The 17,041-nt window shown below is 40.4% G+C and overlaps 1 protein-coding gene across 18 annotated transcripts in view; it reads left to right on the top strand.

The window, feature by feature from the left end:
• Positions 1–17,041, top strand: part of RALGPS1 (Ral GEF with PH domain and SH3 binding motif 1) — a 282,278-nt gene that overhangs the window by 126,775 nt on the left and 138,462 nt on the right. For all 18 annotated transcript variants that reach the window (XM_061199913.1, XM_061199909.1, XM_061199908.1 and 15 more), the window contains one exon: positions 9,995–10,121. In XM_061199913.1, the coding sequence (XP_061055896.1) occupies positions 9,995–10,121 (127 nt within the window). The remainder of the gene's footprint in view (positions 1–9,994; positions 10,122–17,041) is intronic.

Here is a 17,041-nt window from a genome sequence, read left to right as displayed (position 1 = left end):
GGGAAGTTTATAGCAATACAATCTCACCTCAGGAAACAAGAAAAATCTCAAATAAACAATCTAAACCTACACTTAAAACAACTAGAGAAAGAAGAACAAAGAAAACCCAAAGTCAGTAGAAGGAAAGAAATCATAAAGATTAGAGCAGAAATAAATGAAATAGAAACGAAGAAAACAATAGCAAAGATCAATAAAACTAAAAGCTGGTTCTTTGAGAAGATAAACCAAATTGATAAACCCTTAGCCAGACTCATCAAGAAAAAAAGGGGGAAGACGCGAATCAATAAAATTAGGAATGAAAAAGGAGAAATCACAACTGACACTGCAGAAATACGAAGGATTATAAGAGACTACTACAAACAACTATATGCCAGTAGAATGGACAACCACGAAGAAATGGACAAATTCTTGGACAGGTACAATTTTCCAAGACTGAACCGGGAAGAATTAGAAAATATAAACAGACCTATCAATCACAAGTAATGAAATTGAAACCATAATTAAAACTCTTGCAGCAAACAAAAGTCCAGGACCAGATGGCTTCACAGGCGAATTCTATCAAACATTTAGAGAAGAGCTAGCACCCATCCTTCTCAAACTCTTCCAAAAAATTGCAGAGGAAGGAACACTCCCAAACTCATTCTACAAAGCCATCATCTCCCTGATACCCAAACCAGAAAAAGATATCACAAAAAAAGAAAATTATAAACCAATATCCCTGAAAAACATAGATGCAAAGATCCTGAACAACATACTAGCAAACAGGATCCAACAGCACATTAAAAGGATCATACACCATGATTAAGTGGGATTTATCCCAGGGATGCAAGGATTCTTCATACACAAATCAATCAGTGTGATACACCACATTAATAAATTAAGGAATAAAAACCATATGATCATCTCGATAGATGCAGAAAAAGCTTTTGACAAAATTCAACACCAATTTATGATAAAAACTCTCCAGAAAATAGGCATAGAGGGAACCTACCTCAACATAATAAAGGCCATATATGACAAACCCACAGCAAGCATCGTACTCAATGGTGAAAAACTGAAAGCATTTCCACTAAGATCAGGAACAAGACAAGGATGTCCACTCTCGCCACTCTTATTCAACATAGTTTTGGAAGTCCTAGCCACAGCAATCAGAGAAGAAAAAGAAATAAAAGGAATACAAATTGGAAAAGAAGAAGTAAAACTGTCACTGTTTGCTGTTGACATGATACTATACATAGAAAATCCTAAAGATGCCACCAGAAAACTACTAGAACTAATCAATGAATTTGGTAAGGTTGCAGGATGCAAAATTAATGCACAGAAATCTCTGGTATTCCTATACACCAACAGCGAAAAATCAGAAAGAGAAATTAAGGAAACACTCCCATTTACCACTGCAACAAAAAGAATAAAATACCTAGGAATAAACCTGCCTAAGGAGGTGAAAGCCTTGTACTCAGAAAACTATAAGACACTGATGAAAGAAATTAAAGATGACATAAACAGATGGAGAAATATACCATGTTCTTGGATTGGAAGAATCAATATTGTGAAAATGACTATACTACCCAAAGCAATCTACAGATTCAATGCAATCCCTATCAAACTACCAATGGCATTCTTCACAGAATTAGAACAAAAAATTTTACAATTCGTATGGAAACACAAAAGATCCCGAATAGCCAAAGCAATCCTGAGAAAGAAAAACGGAGCTGGAGGAATCAGGCTCCCTGACTTCAAACTGTACCACAAAGCTACAGTAATCAAGACAGTATGGTACTGGAACAAAAACAGAAATATAGATCAATGGTACAAGGTAGAATGCCCAGAGATAAACCCACACACATATGGGCACCTAATTTATGACAAAGGAGGCAAGGACAAACAATGGAGAAAAGACAGCCTCTTCAATAAGTGGTGCTGGGGAAACTGGACAGCTACGTATAAAAGAATGAAATTAGAACACTACCTAACACCATACACAAAAATAAACTCCAAATGGATTAAAGACTTAAATGTAACACCAGGCACTATAAAACTCTTAGAGGAAAGCATAGGAAAAAACACTCTTTGATATAGACCACAGCAAGATCTTTTTTGAGCCATCTCCTAGAGTAACAGAAATAAAAACAAAAATAAACAAATGGGACTTAATTAAACTTAAAAGCTTTTCACAGCAAGGGAAACCATAAACAAGACAAAAAGACAACCCTCAGAATGGGAGAAAATATTTGCCAATGAAACAACAGACAAAGGATTAATCTCCAAAATATACAAACAGCTCATGGAGCTCAATGTCAAAAAAAAACAAACAATCCAGTTAAAAAATGGGCGGAAGACCTAAATAGACATTTCACCAAGGAAGACATACAGATGGCCAAGAGGCACATGAAAAGATGCTCAACATCACTAATTATTAGAGAAATGCAAATCAAAACTACAATGAGGTATCACCTCATGCCAGTCAGAATGGCCATTATCAAAAAATCTAGAAACAATAAATGCTGGAAAGGGTGTGGTGAAAGGGAACCCTCCTGCACTGTTGGTGGGAATGTAAATTGATACAACCACTATGGAAAACAGTATGGAGGCTCCTTAAAAAACTAAAAATAGAACTACCGTATGATGCAGCAATCCCACTACTGGGCACATACCCTGAGAAAACCATAATTCAAAAAGAGACATGCACCACAATGTTCATTGCAGCACTATTTACAATAGCCAGGACATGGAACCAACCTAAATGTCCATCGACAGATAAATGGATAAAGAAGATGTGACACATATATACAATGGAATATTACTCAGCCATAAAAAGAAACGAAATTGAGTTATCTGTAGTGAGGTGGATGGACCTAGAGTCTGTCATACAGAGTGAAGTAAGTCAGAAAGAGAAAAACAAATACCGTAGGCGAACACATATATATGGAATCTAAAAAAAAAAAAAAAAAAAGATACTGATGAACCTAGTTGCAGGGCAGGAATAAAGAGGTAGACGTAGAAAATGGACTTGAGGACATGGGATGGGAGGGAGAAGCTGGGGCGAAGTGAGAGTAGCATCGACATATATACACTACCGAATGTAAAATAGTTGGCTGGTGGGAAGCAGCAGCATAGCACAGGGAGATCAGCTGGGTGCTTTGCGATGCCCTAGAGGGGTGGGATAGGGAGGATGGGAGGGAGGCTCAAGAGGGAGGGGATATGGGGACATGTGTATGCATATGGCTGATTTGCTTTGTTGTGCAACAGAAACTAACACAGTATTGTGAAGCAAGTATACTCCAATAAACATCTATTAAAAAAAAACTTTGCCAAATGGGGAGTTTCCATCTCTCTCTCACCTTCCAGTCTTGTACAAGGCAACACTTGCCTGCATTTCTGCCAAACTGCTGCTCCCTTAAGCATCCCTGTGTGTTCCTACCTCCAGGCCACTGCTCGTGCATTCTTTGGCTTCTGGAGCCTCTCCAGCCCCATTTCTGCTGGTTGAAATCCTTCAAGACTCGTTTCCATGACCACCTCTTCCTGGTTCCTCCTTCCCATAATGGAGTTTGTTCTCTCCTTCCAGAGCACTCTCATAGTGTTTCTGACCCTTCCTTGCCTTAGCCAGCCTTTCCCATGGCTCAACCAGGTTGAACAAATGGGGGTGTACATTGGGTACCTGGCTCCTCACCCACACAGACCAACTCTGGACCCAGGATGGGCCCTTGGTAAACTTCCGTTCAAGGACCAATCACATCCTCCTGGCCCTACTCTTGGGGCTTTGAGGGAATGTCTCCTGGGGTTGCCATGAGCAGATTTTTTTTTAATTAGCAAAATTATTGGAAATACTTGATTAAAATTGTCCTACAAGATTATGCATTGTGTATGTATGTATGCATGTGAATGTATGTATGTGTATATGTGTATATAAACTTAATAATTTTTTAAAAGATAAAATCATGACTCATACAAGTATAAATGAATACTTGCCAAATATTTTATTTAACTCATTAATTAGTATGAGAACCAGTAAGATATTACAACTGTATTCCAAGAGAACTGAGACTACTGCACTTTTATGGTCAGGTAAAGAATGCTGACATAATCTTTAAAATGGAGGGAAAATTAGTCAGTTTTCCCAGGGTGATAATCAGTGGGATTCCATGAGACATCATATGCCTTTAGATGGGCTGGAATTATTTGCATTACTACATTTCCTACAGGTTAACATCTATCTGTACAGAGTTTAAAATAGCCTTAGTCAAAGACAGATATGGACAGCTAGCCAGGACACTTAGTAAATTTCAAAGTTATAATTTTCTCTTATGTTACTTATAACAGTCTCCATTGCATCTAATATTTTACGTTAGATATATGACTCTGTAGTTTACTTTTCAGAAACCAATAATTTGTATCTAAAGAGGTAAAAATTACTTTTTTTAAAGCACCCTAGTTTCATTCCATACTCAGTCTGTTGAATCCATTGGTCCATAGATTATCCGCAGCACTAAAAATTCTTTCCATACCAACAGTAGACACTGGAATTAAAATAGAATTTTGAGCCAGTTTTAACATATTTGAAGCAACAGGTTCTTCATTGAAAAGCATTTCCACGTATCAAGAAATGTTATTTTGTTGAAAAACATTTCCACGTATCAAGAAATGTTATTCTCTCAAGGCAAGGGAACAAGATACCAACGTCCTCATAAAGTAGATTTGGAGGGCCTTTTTTTTTTTTCTTCTATGGAGACAGCTTCCTGTTTTGAACTATTTACCAGAAGAAGGGAATTTTTCATCATTAGTCAAGCATGCGTGCCACATACAGGCTCTCAGAGCATGATAAGGGAAATTTCCAAAAGCAACCTGCTTCTTCAGGTGTTTGACCAAGATTTGTGATCTTCGTGGCATTTGACCCTGTGGTTTATGAGTCCCATTTATCCCTTGCAGCTGATACTTGCCACCATGAAAATTATTTAAAATCAATATTCAGGGATTTTATTTTTACCTTGTAATTTTAGTTCACTTTGCATATGTGGTTTTGCCCCTTTCTCAATCCTAATGTATATTTTTGCATTTTGCCTTACTTAATAGAGATTTTACCTGTTTTATTGTGATTTTTATAAAATTTAGTTCTTGGGTTTAGTTATCATGTCTATAGGTTTGATGTTTAGTTATATATTTTTAAAAACATAATTCCTAATTTTATCTATTAATCAATTTCTCCTACTCCCACCCCCCCCCCCCCCAGTTTTCCTAGTTTCTTGAGTTGAATGTTAAGTTCATTTATATTCTTATTGTTTAATCATATAAGAGTTAAAAACCATGCGTTTTTCCTCTCAGTACAGTTTTGGCCTCATCACATAGTTTAACATATAGTGATCTATACGTTCTATATGTTTATGGTTTGTAAACAGTCCATTACCTTGGCTTTTATTTCTTCTTTTACCCAAGAATTATTGGAGTGTTCAAAAATTTCCAAGGAGTTGAATTTTTAAATTGTCATTGTTAGTTTTCTCATTCTTTTGTTCAACAAATCTTTAGCCAGTGTTTTCTCTGTGTCAGGAACCATACCAGTTGCAGGGAATAGTGGAGTGAATACAACCAGCATGGTCACCGCCTTCATGGGAGTCTTCATTTGCTGAGGGAAACACAGATATAATCGTACAGATAATCACAATCGTAATAAATATTATGGAAGGGAAATCTCAGGGTGGCCCAATACTTCTAAACTTTACTGGAAGTGAAGTTGCCTGTTGTATTTAGTGAACTTTTCCTTAATCTTATTTCCTTACCTCTTTTCCTGAACATGAATGCTTTTAGTATCTGTTTGACTTCGGTAGGCAGATAATTTGTTTTCTTGCATGTAGTTCTGATGGTTTCTTCCTGAGGCTTCCTGTAAACTCTAAAATCTAAAGGACCCTCATTTCACATGAGGTTTTCAGTTTATGGTTCTACTTGTAATAAAAGTTTAAAACATGTATAAGTAAATGCTGTTATTTTTTGAATAAACAAATTCTATATTTAAAAAATTAAATCTTAAAAGAATTTGTTCAGCATAATACATGCACATGAATTTTAAAAATCACTAAGTACTGAAAGTCTTAGTGAAACAACTAACACTCATTGCTCTGTCTCTCCATACCCCATTCATTCCCCCAGAGGCAGACACTCAGAGTTATTTAGTGGTTTCTTCTGGTAATTTCTGCCACGTTTCCATCCATGAGTTTTTGCTACAGTTTCTTGATCCACTCACTTTAGACAGTATGTGGTGACTTCTTTGTATGATGGATGTTGGTTTAGTTTTCCTGAACCACCTTTCCTCATTCTTCAAAAACATTCATGTTACTATGGTTAAATCCCTTTTATTAAATGAGTATTCATGTTTTAATTATTAGGAATGTGCAAATATGGTTCTCTGTATAGTCAAGTGGTTAACTATGAATAACATGTCTTTTCTGGAATACTCTTTTGTTTCCCTGGCATTTCTAAATCTCTCTCTTTTTTTTTTTTAATTAATTAATTTATTTTTGGCTGCATTGGGTCTTCGTTGCTGCGCGTGGGCTTTCTCTAGTTGCGGAGAGCGGGGGCTACTCTTCGTTGTGGTGTGCGGGCTTCTCACTGCGGTGGCTTGTCTTGTTGCAGAGCACAGGCTCTAGGCATGTGGGCTTCAGTAGTTGTGGCTCGCGGGCTCTAGAGCACAGGCTCAGTAGTTGTGGTGCACGGGCTTAGTTGTTCCGCGGCATGTGGGATCTTCCCGGACCAGGGTTTGAACCCGTGTCCCTTGCATTGGCAGGCGGATTCTTAACCACTGTGCCACCGGGGAAGTCCCTCTAAATCTCTTTTAAGGGAAAATTCTTACTCTAGCTACCACTTATCTACCAGATATTTTACATGTATATGTAAATACACACATAAACATATATAATATTATATAATATCTTACCAGATTTTTAGATATTATATATAAAATCTTTATTTTATTTAATTTTATTTTTATTATACATAATAAATATATCCATCCCCCCCCCACAAACGTGCTGTTCTGTCAGGTTTTCTATAAAGACTTCTCTTTCTCTGGAGACATCTCTTCTGGGCTTGATAGATGTAGACCAGTCATTCTTGAGTCTTGCTGTTCATCTGTCATCTCCCTTTACTACGCTGGACTGGGTCCACTGTTTCCTATACCCCCTATCTTCCTGTACTTGGTTTATTCTTTCCATTTTGCTGGGGGAAGTTCTCAAGTAGTATTCAAATGCTTGCATGGGAGATAGATGTTCTGAGCTTTTTTCATGTCTTCTAGCATCCTGTGCATTCCTTCTGAGGAATCTGATGCCATCCTGGATCTCGCTTGTGGGCACAGAATGGAGCAGATGAGTGTAGTTAACCAGTCCCAGCCCTTCTGAATGTATGTGTGAGTGTGTGTAGGCAGGGATGGAGGGTGGGTAGGAAGTATGTGTGTAGAGAAAAGGTTAACAGAAAGAGGTGTGGCCTGGAGGAGCCTGGTTTTAAATTTAGGAAGCATGCAAATGTGGCTGCCTTTGGTTGTCCCAGTCCACTAAAGAACCCCAGTTGTTGGTTTGAGGTCGATCTGCAGGGTGATTTTTAGGGACATCCTCCAGGGCTTGAATCATGTTGGCCTGGTCATGTCTATGTCGGGACACAGATGTCCTGCTGATCAGCTCTGTGGTGCCATGCATAGAGGCACTTGACAGGCTAGGCAGATAGGCCAAACATATCAGGGGACAAGGGCAATCCCTCAGCTGGGTCCAGAGACCCAGGGGAGGGAGCATTGGGCACCAGTATGGCTCAGCTGCAGTGTGTGTGAGGATAACATAGGGATTTGTTTGACTGCTGGATGAACATGGGTGACTGCCAAAGGATTCGGTGGGGTTCTAGGTTTCATTAATAAAGAGATGACCTCCCAGCCAAGTGGGTGAGGGGCCTGCTCAACTTTACAATGGGACAATTCACAACTAGAGTATCTGGTTCTCGTCTGGGTATACGTAGTTCATTTAGTGAATTCCTTATCCTTAAATGTTTATTTCAAATGCCTCTCTCTATACAGCTTTCCTTGACACTTCCCTCGCCCATAATTTACTTGTTTGTCTGGGTTCTTGGTCTCTATTTACTTACTTACCACGTTGCTATAATATACATTTTTCTCCTCTATTGAATCAAGTTCCCCAAGGATACTCTGACAAGTCACTTAATCCTTGTGATTATGAACCTGAAATAGTGGCAATAACCCTGGCTCCATTTTCGTCCCTGGGCTTTGTAAAGATCAGATGAGTTGTATGTTATGGTGCTTTACAAACAGCAAATGGGAAATGGCATGATTTCCTGTCCATTTGTTAATGTGATGAATAACAGCCTTAAATTAGCAAGCCAGTTAAGCCGCCGTCATCCCTAGCATCTGTGTAGCATCCCCACCCTGATGCGTCCTGAATTTCTCAATGGAAAAAAAAAAACAAACCAGCTTGCTATTTATTCTCCAACTTCTTCAGCACTGGGACCTTCCTTTCAGCTTTTTCTTTTGCCTCTCCTCTCTGAAGTCCTTAAGCTGTCATTGCTCAGCTAGGCTGCACCCCCTGTGCACTCCAGAGGCTGCACCCCCTGTGACTCCAGAGGCTGAGGATCAAGGAATTGGCCGATGCAGCCTGAGTTCCCTGGTGCACCAGACATGGCCTCAGTTTGGAATTTGCAGACCTAGGTCCCAGGGACCCAAAGGGGCTATTTCAGTACAAAAGGCCAGCTTCCCCTGGTGCTGGACAGTCACTGTTCTACTTCTCTCTGCTGTATGATGGAGCTACTGACCACTGGCCTATCGCAGTCTGACTGATGTGACAGGGCTGCTGGTCCCGGTCCTTGCACAGACCATGGGGTCTCAACACCACACTTGACCAAGGATGCTCCTGGCCTAGGGTCCACACCTCCATTTATACTCCTGGGCTCCGCCATGGATCTCAAATCCCAGAGGCACTGGCCCTGGAAGCTAAACTTGGGGGTTCCCAACATTAGCCACATGCTGTGCCAAAGCCAGCCCTCTCTGGCTGATCCTTCCCCAGATCCTCTTTTTCAAGCCTGCTCTCAGCCTAGACTCCTTTCCTCAAAGCCATTTTATTCAAGGAGACTTATTGCCATTTCCTGGCACTGGGCCTTGACTTGGGACATGCAGGATGACCACAGCATGAGTCCTTAGCATCAAGTCTGGAGAACCAGGATTCAGTTTCTGTTTCTTTCTTCCAAGAAGCCTCCTTATGAACACTGAGCCATCCCTTCCCTGGTGACCAGCTTTACATTCCAGAGATCTCAGTCGTGAAGCCTCTTACTTCTCTAATCTCTGGGCTGTGGGTGCCTGCTCATCCTGTATTTGCATAACTAAATCACCCCTTAGATGACTGCATATGGAAAAGAAGTTTGGCTTATTTTGAGTAGAACACCGTACCCAGTGTAAATATGACACAGCCATAGACCACAGGGAATCTGGAGGAGATAGCCCAGATTGGAGAGATGGCCTGGCTACGTGCACAGCATATGCAGGTGAAGCGTGTGAGATCTTCCGGGGCCTTCAGCAATGGCAGAGATGTTGAGGAGAGAGCAAGAGGCTCTCTGTGGACACAGGGAGAGAGACCTGATGTGACTGTGAAATAGCTCTGGGTGACCTTGAGCAATTTGCTTTACTCTCTGAGCTCCTTGCTGTTGTAGGGTCTATGCACCATGAAGGTGGGTGCTATGCAGGGGATTCTGGTGTCATCTAGAACAAGGGACTAGGTAGCTTTGGAGGGTATCTTCCAAGTGTGAGACTCTATGAAAAATGACAAAGTCGAAGCTTTGGAAACACTCCATCTCTACATGAAACAGCCTCTTAAAATCCTTAGTTGTGCCCAGGATTCTGCACATCATAGACGTGCCATTTAGGACATTTCCTTTTAGTTTTCATATGCAATTATCCTTTCTCTTTTGCTTCTTCTGGTTTATTTCTCTTCTCTCTCATACTGTTTTTTTCTCACTCCAGCTGTTGAATCGAAAAGACAAGACCACCTTTGAGAAATTGGACTACCTGATGTCTAAAGAAGATAATTACAAGCGGACTCGGGAATACATCCGAAGCCTGAAGATGGTTCCCAGTATTCCCTATCTAGGTAGGAGTCTGAATTGGATTATTATTTTTTAAGAAACCTGCTCACTGCCAGATAAGATGTTTTTACAATTTCTAGTTGAGAAATTTCCATGAAGCAGCATGGGCCATGGATAAAGAGGTGATTGGTTGGCTCCTTGGGTTAGAACAGGCTATTGATACTTCCTGAAGATGGGAATTTCCTGATGAGGGTCTTGAAACAAGGGATATTCTGCTGCTAATACAAATGATCTGTGAATCCCAAGCCTCCCCAGCCTGCAGCTCAGAAGGGTCACAGGACTCTTACTGGTTTATCCACATCTTCTTGAACTGGGGGAACTCAGGCCCAAACCCCTCTCTTCTGGTTCTCTGGACATTATTAATATATTATATAAGATTTGTTCCAACAGAATTATTATAATGATTATTGATTTTACTGATTCCAAAATAATACATGTTTATTGCAAGGAACTCGGAAGAGAAGAAAATTAGTATCATTTGCCGTCCCACCTAGAGATTATCACTATTTTGCTTCATATCTTTTCATTCGTTTGGATGCATATAAAATCTGTATGTTTACTCTGTCGTGAACATTTAATGTTATTACCTGCATTTCTATACTATGACTCAGTCCCATCACATGGATTTGTCCAACTGGAATCTGCTCTCTAATATTGACATTTGTCTATACATTTTTGCTATTAAAATTTCGCAGTGGACATCCCTGTTGCAAAAATCACCTATATAGTTATGATTATTACCTTGTAATAAATTCCTGGAAGTGTGATTACTGGGTCAAAACTTTTGCAAAATTGTGTGCCTTTTCATGTATACTTCAAAACACTCTCCGTAGAGGTTGTAACAACTTATATTTTCATTAGAAGGGGAAGAAATTGCCTATTTTCCCCGTGTGCACAAATGCTGTGTATTTTCATGTGCTTTTTTTTCTTTTCCTTTCTTTTTTTTTCCTTTGCCAGTTTGACGGGTGAAAAATATTTCTTGTGGTTTGGTTTTTCACAGTTACGGTAATTTTATGAAAATTTTCTATCTCTTTATGATATAAAATAGTATTAAGAACAAGGGAAACTAAGGTTTCATGGAAGTGACTCCTAGTATTTTCAGAAATCTAGTGTAAGTTTTTTGAGATACATTTTTGACAACTTTTAACTGTCCTCTATGAGCATTGTGTATTTAATTTTCTAATTCTTTTAAAGCTAATTTGGAAAACTTAATGTTAGTAGAAAATTGTCCATTTGACCCAAGTTTTCAAAATTATTAGCATGAAGTTTTTCGTCACTTAATTTTTTTGAACATAGGGTTTTATATAATCACTTATAAATTTTAACCTCCTGTGTATGTGTGGTTATATTTGCTTTGCATTCCTAACAGTTTGCATTTTTGTTTTCTCTTTCTTTTTTAAATTTGCTTTGCCAGAGGTATGTCTGTTGGTCTTTCCAAAGAGTTAGACTTCGTATTTGTTTATCAGTCACATTGTCTTCCTGCTTTCTAATTTACTATATTCCATTAGTCTAGGATGTGCTTTTTTCCTCCACATTTTTAAATCTCTCAAATTGGGATGCATCTTTCAATTGATGCTAACAAAGTATTGTGACATTGTTTAATTGGCAGCAGTTTTTCTTAGTGATACATAAAATTATGGTGCATCCTAAATTTATAATAGATGACATCCTAAATTTGATGAAATACGGAATTTACGCTTTTGTCTTTTATAATTCATTTCTTCTGCTTTCCTTAAGTTGTTTTGTTATTGTAAACAAATTATTGGCTTATTTGTATATATATTATTTTTTCTACTTTCATTTGGAAAACAGTTAAGGGTATATATTTCCATCTAATTGTTGCTTTTGTTGTATCCTACATGTTTTAATGTATAGTGTACTCAGTGATATCTTTAAATGTTCTGTAATTATAGTTTCAATTTTTCTTTTATCTAAGTGTATTTAAGGTAGTGGTTTTTTTTAATTTTCAAGGGCTTGAGTTTTTTTTTTTTTGGTTTTTTCAAATGGCTTTATTGAGTTATAATTCATGTATCATCCATTTAAAGTGTACAATCAATGGTTTTTAGTATATTCACAAAGTTGTACGACCATAAGTGCAATCAATTTTAGAACTTTTTAATCACCCCAACGAGAAACCCCATACCCATTCATAGTCACTCCTTTTCCTTCTAGCCACCTGCCTTCCACCCCCTCACCCTCAGCCCTAGATGAACTGCTAATCTACTTTCTGTCTTCATAGATTTGCTTATTTGCGACATTTCATGCGAATTCAATTGTACAATGTGGTCTTTTATGACTGGCTTCTTTCCCTGAGCATCATGTTTTCAAGGTTCATTCCTGTTAGAGCATGATCAGTATTTCATTCCTCCTTATTGCCAAATAATATTCCATTGAATGGATGTACCACATTTTATTTATCTATCATCATTTGATGGATATGTGAGTTGTTTCACTTTTTGGATAACACTATTTTAGCTCACTATTTCACTATTATGCATAACACAGCTATGAAGGGCTTTGGTTTTTAAAAATGGTCTTCTCTCTAATTTTTTTTTAACATTGTTTTAGAATATATGACACATATGCTTTCTAGGTTTTTAAAAATGTTTGATATTTATCTTGTGGTTTAATATAACATCAGTTGGTGTAAATATTTCATGGGTGCTGGAAAAGAGGTAATCTCTCAAGTTACTCTTATAATTACAACATTCAAATTTTTCATTTTTGACAACCTGGTCTATCAAGGACAGAAATATGTCTTAGAGTCCCCTTGCATTTCTAACAGTTTCTGCCTTACATTATTTAGTATACAGTTGGCCCTCCATAGCCCTAGGTTCTGCATTCATGGATTCAGCCAACTCTCGACTGAAAATATTCGGGGAAAAAAATCCACAAAGTTCCAAAAAGCAAAGCTTGAACTTGCCAGGTGCTGGCAACTATTTATATAGCATTTAATCGTATTAGATATTATAAGTAACCCAGAGATGATTTAAAGTGTAGGGGAGGGTGTGTGTAGGTTATATGCAAATACTATGCCATTTTACATAAGGGACTTGAGCATCCCTGGATTTTGGTATCTGCAGGGGTCCTGGGGCCAGTCCCACATGGATACCAATGAATGACTATATAGAAGTTTATACCAGTTGCAGATGCGTTATGAAGTGTGTCCCATACAAAACGATCTTGATTCCAGTTATTATTTGCTTTTATTTCGTTAGTGTTAATTCTTTGAAATCTGATTTATTTTTCCTTTGCATTCATTTTATAAATTTTGGACTATATTTTGCATTTTAATATTTTAAGTTGTTTTGTCTTAAGTGTGATCCTTAAAAACCATATTTAGTTGGGCCCAATATGAGAGATCTTGCCTTTTAGTAGGGGAGTAAAAGTCTTTCCCATTTGTTTAGACTTAAGCCATGTTATTGAATTATCATTCTTTTTTCACGCTTCCTTATCCTTTCCTTGTTCTCGTCTTACCGCTTGCTGTAAACTACAGTGCCTTTCCACTCAGATCTGCAGATGGAGGGCATGTTGGTGTGCACAGCTCCCAAGCCCATTCCCACCTTGCCTGAGGCTAATCAATCGGAGGATGGGTTGATGGCATTAGGGTGCAGCCCACTGGTTCAACTAGCAGAGGTGCTCCAGGATCGTTAAGGATGGCCTCTTCTCTCTCATAAAATGATCACAAGAGCTGCTGTTGATTATCTCCTTTCTCTGTGCCGGGCACCTTGCTAGGTATTTTAATGCACCATCTCAATGAACGCTCACAAAATGGCCCAGTGAATAAGCAGGTGCTGAGAGGTTGCCCCGGGTCACATAACTGGAGAGTGGCAGAGCCAGGCCTTGGCCCAGTGGTGTGGCTATAAGCCCTAAGCTCTTAACACTGCCCTCTCCTGACACCCTACCTCCACTGTTCAGGTCATTATTTTCCTACTCCTCTCTTTCAGTTGCCACCTGTATGTCCTCTGCCATTTATGACTTGTGGGTGGCCTCCATCGGGCGCTATGTGAAGTGGGATGAATTGTCTTGGCTCTTTCTTGTGACACTCTGTTCTTGGACCACAAACCAGTGTTGTCTTGGGTTTCTGAGAGATTGGTCGGTGGGCCTCAGCCAAGGGCTGACTCAACGAATACCATCTCCCCTTGCTGACCTGTGTCCCTTCTCATCAGACCAAGCGTATGCTCCCAGACCCCTCCCCTTAGGATGAGTCCCCTATTCAGGCCTCTGGCCAGATGCCCCTCGTGCGTGACCCATGATGGCTCTCATCAGGCCGCAGGATAGGTCCACACTTGCAGCGGACATGTAGTCCGTGCCAGGGCCCCTTGACGCTGAGTTTCTGGACAGATGCCCCCTCCTTGTCCTTGATCACCTCATCTCAGCTGCCTCTTCCTGGCAGGTACTTCCCAAGAGATTCCGTGCGGGCCTCTGTTCTCCTGTAAGACCCTCCTTGTCCCTGAGTGAGCCCAGCTCCACTGCCTGCTCCTATTCCTTCCCCGCTACGAGGATTTCCCTTCCGCCTTGAGCCAATCGGACTGCATTTCTCATCCTTGCATCAGAATGACTCCTGCAATGTACAAGTCAGACTGAAAGAACAGGAGGGGACTCCAATGTGCTCTCTGTCCTCAGGACGGTGTGTGAGGGTTTACCATGGCGGGGGGGTGGGGCACGGTTTCATTAAAAAGAATGAAGAAAGATCCCATTCTGAGGCTCAACGGGGCCATCCGTCCTGAGGGCAGCTGAGGCCTCCCTGCACCTCTGATTGCCGTGGACAGACCCTGCCCATATCCAGGTTGTGGTTTTAGTACTGGATTCCTCTTGAAAACCCAGCTTGTCCTGGGGATGGATTTGTTTATCAAAAGAGGAAGAGTTACATAATTCCTGGAAAGTACAATATAGGAAAAAATGTCTGAAACCATTTCTTTTTCCCCTGGCAACGTCCTCACTGTAGGTGTTTCCTTGGGGGAGAGGGAGTTATTCTCTGGGAGGGACTTGAGGTCAGTCCTTGATATTTCCAGCTGCTTCGTTCGTTTAGTTCCTGCTTGAGACTTTGAACGCTGCTTCAGTGGTTATTTGCCTCTAACAGCAAGTATAGGTTTTACTTTTGTAACGATTCTTTTAAACCTCTGTGGAAGGTTCTACACTAAGTGGTTTCCTGGGACTATTCACACATGTGTCTCTTGCTCCATGTAAAGATACCCTCATGTAGTAGTGGCACGTTATTAACCATGTGGGTGTGTATTCCAGCTCCTTCCAATGCAAATTTTAGAGCCAGTTGGCTGCACTTTGGTGCACTGTTTCTCGTGAAGCATAATTTAAAAAACACTGAGGGAAAAACTTACTACATTTCAAAAATAAGACTCTCTTTGTCTCAAAAAGTTTATTCCCATTTACTTAAAAGTGCAAAAATAGTGGTGGGAAATAGTCAGGTCAGTTATTTGCAGCTTAATTTTATCTGCCCAGTTCAGGTCAAAGTGATAACAAAAGCAGGCAATGAGCTGTGAAGCGTGGCTACAGCATTTATTTCTAAGTAGCTTTATTGATTTAGAGGGTGTTTGGTTTTCAGAACCTATAGTTCCCTCCAGGGAATAGCTAAATAAAATTACGAATGTAATAGATTTTAAAAGGTTTAGAGCCTGATTCTAAAAGTAACTATAGGCAGTGTGGAAAACTGTGATCTCTCAAGGAACAAAAACTAGGCATTCTGACAGTTCTGAATAGTTAGAGAACATTTAGATTCCTGGTAAATTTACCCAGACTTCTAATATGTGAAGTAAATTTCTAGAAGCTAAGCTATTCCTTCAAACAGACAAACCCTTCCATTTTTAAAAAGCAAGGCTTTATTTTCAAATTTGGACTCTGAAGTTTAAAGTAAAGGCAAGTTGTTTCCAAATTCTGAGTATAAAATTAACAGACTTAAACTGTGGGATATCTAAAAGGACTTTCAAGAAGAAGTGGTCATTTGTCAAAAAGCATTTATGCCGATGCCCCAAAGCCCCCAGAACAGCTGGGAGTGAGGGGCTCACACTCTGAGCCTGAGGGTCTCACACGCCAGGCCCTCTGCAAGGTGGGTGTGTTCTCACCCGGGCATCAGACTTCAGTTCTGCTCCGGTGGCGCTCACAGCCCAGATCTGATCACTGGCAGTGAACTAGAAACCAAAGTGAGCCGAGCACTGTGGAGGGAAAGGCAAAGGAGTGAATAAAGGGGGACCCATCCCAGGCTGGGGGACCAGCAAGGGTTTTCTGGAGGGAAGCCCTAAAAGATGAATAAGCTGGATGAAGAGGTGGCATGTGAGCATCCCAGACAAAGACAGCGGCTTGTGCAAGAGCCCTGAAGTGGAGAAAAACATGTTTGCTGGGAAAACTGCCTGGAGAGTAGAGAATGAGGGGGAGGGTGTCGTGAGAAGCAGCTGGAGCGGGAGGGAGGGGTGAGGTTGCTTAGGGCCTGGACACTGGGAGTGGGGGGCTCAGGCTCCGGCCTCCACGAGCAGTAGGGGACCAGGAGGGTTTTGAGCAAGGGCACGGTTGGCTTGGGTTTGCCTTGAACACGGGTCTCCTGGCTGACAGCAGGTGCCCGGCTTGGGGGAGGTCAGGCTGGAGGAGGGAAAACCAGGCAGGGGACCACGCAGAAGCCTGTGGTGCATCACTGTATTTCAGAAACTGCTGGGGGGGTGGGGGAGGGGAAGGGGAAGCCCTTTTGAAAACAGTTCATTTTAGAGCAAAGCCTTGGAAAGACCTAAAACAGTTATCAGTGAGCATGTCCCTCATACCGGATTGAAGACACATGCATCTCCCCGTGCCTGGGCTTTGAGAATGAAGGATGTGCGTATTTGAGCAGAGATGAAAGGGCACGGACACGTGCTCTCTTGATCTCCCTCCAGAAGGCAGGAGGGCTTGAACTGATGGATGCCGGCAGATCTTCTGCTTC

Source organism: Eubalaena glacialis, chromosome 9 (genome assembly GCF_028564815.1).
Source record: "Eubalaena glacialis isolate mEubGla1 chromosome 9, mEubGla1.1.hap2.+ XY, whole genome shotgun sequence".
In the NCBI taxonomy this organism is placed as follows: Eukaryota; Metazoa; Chordata; class Mammalia; order Artiodactyla; family Balaenidae; genus Eubalaena; species Eubalaena glacialis.
Note: the sequence above shows the minus strand (reverse complement) of the source record. Positions and strands in the feature narration are given on the sequence as shown.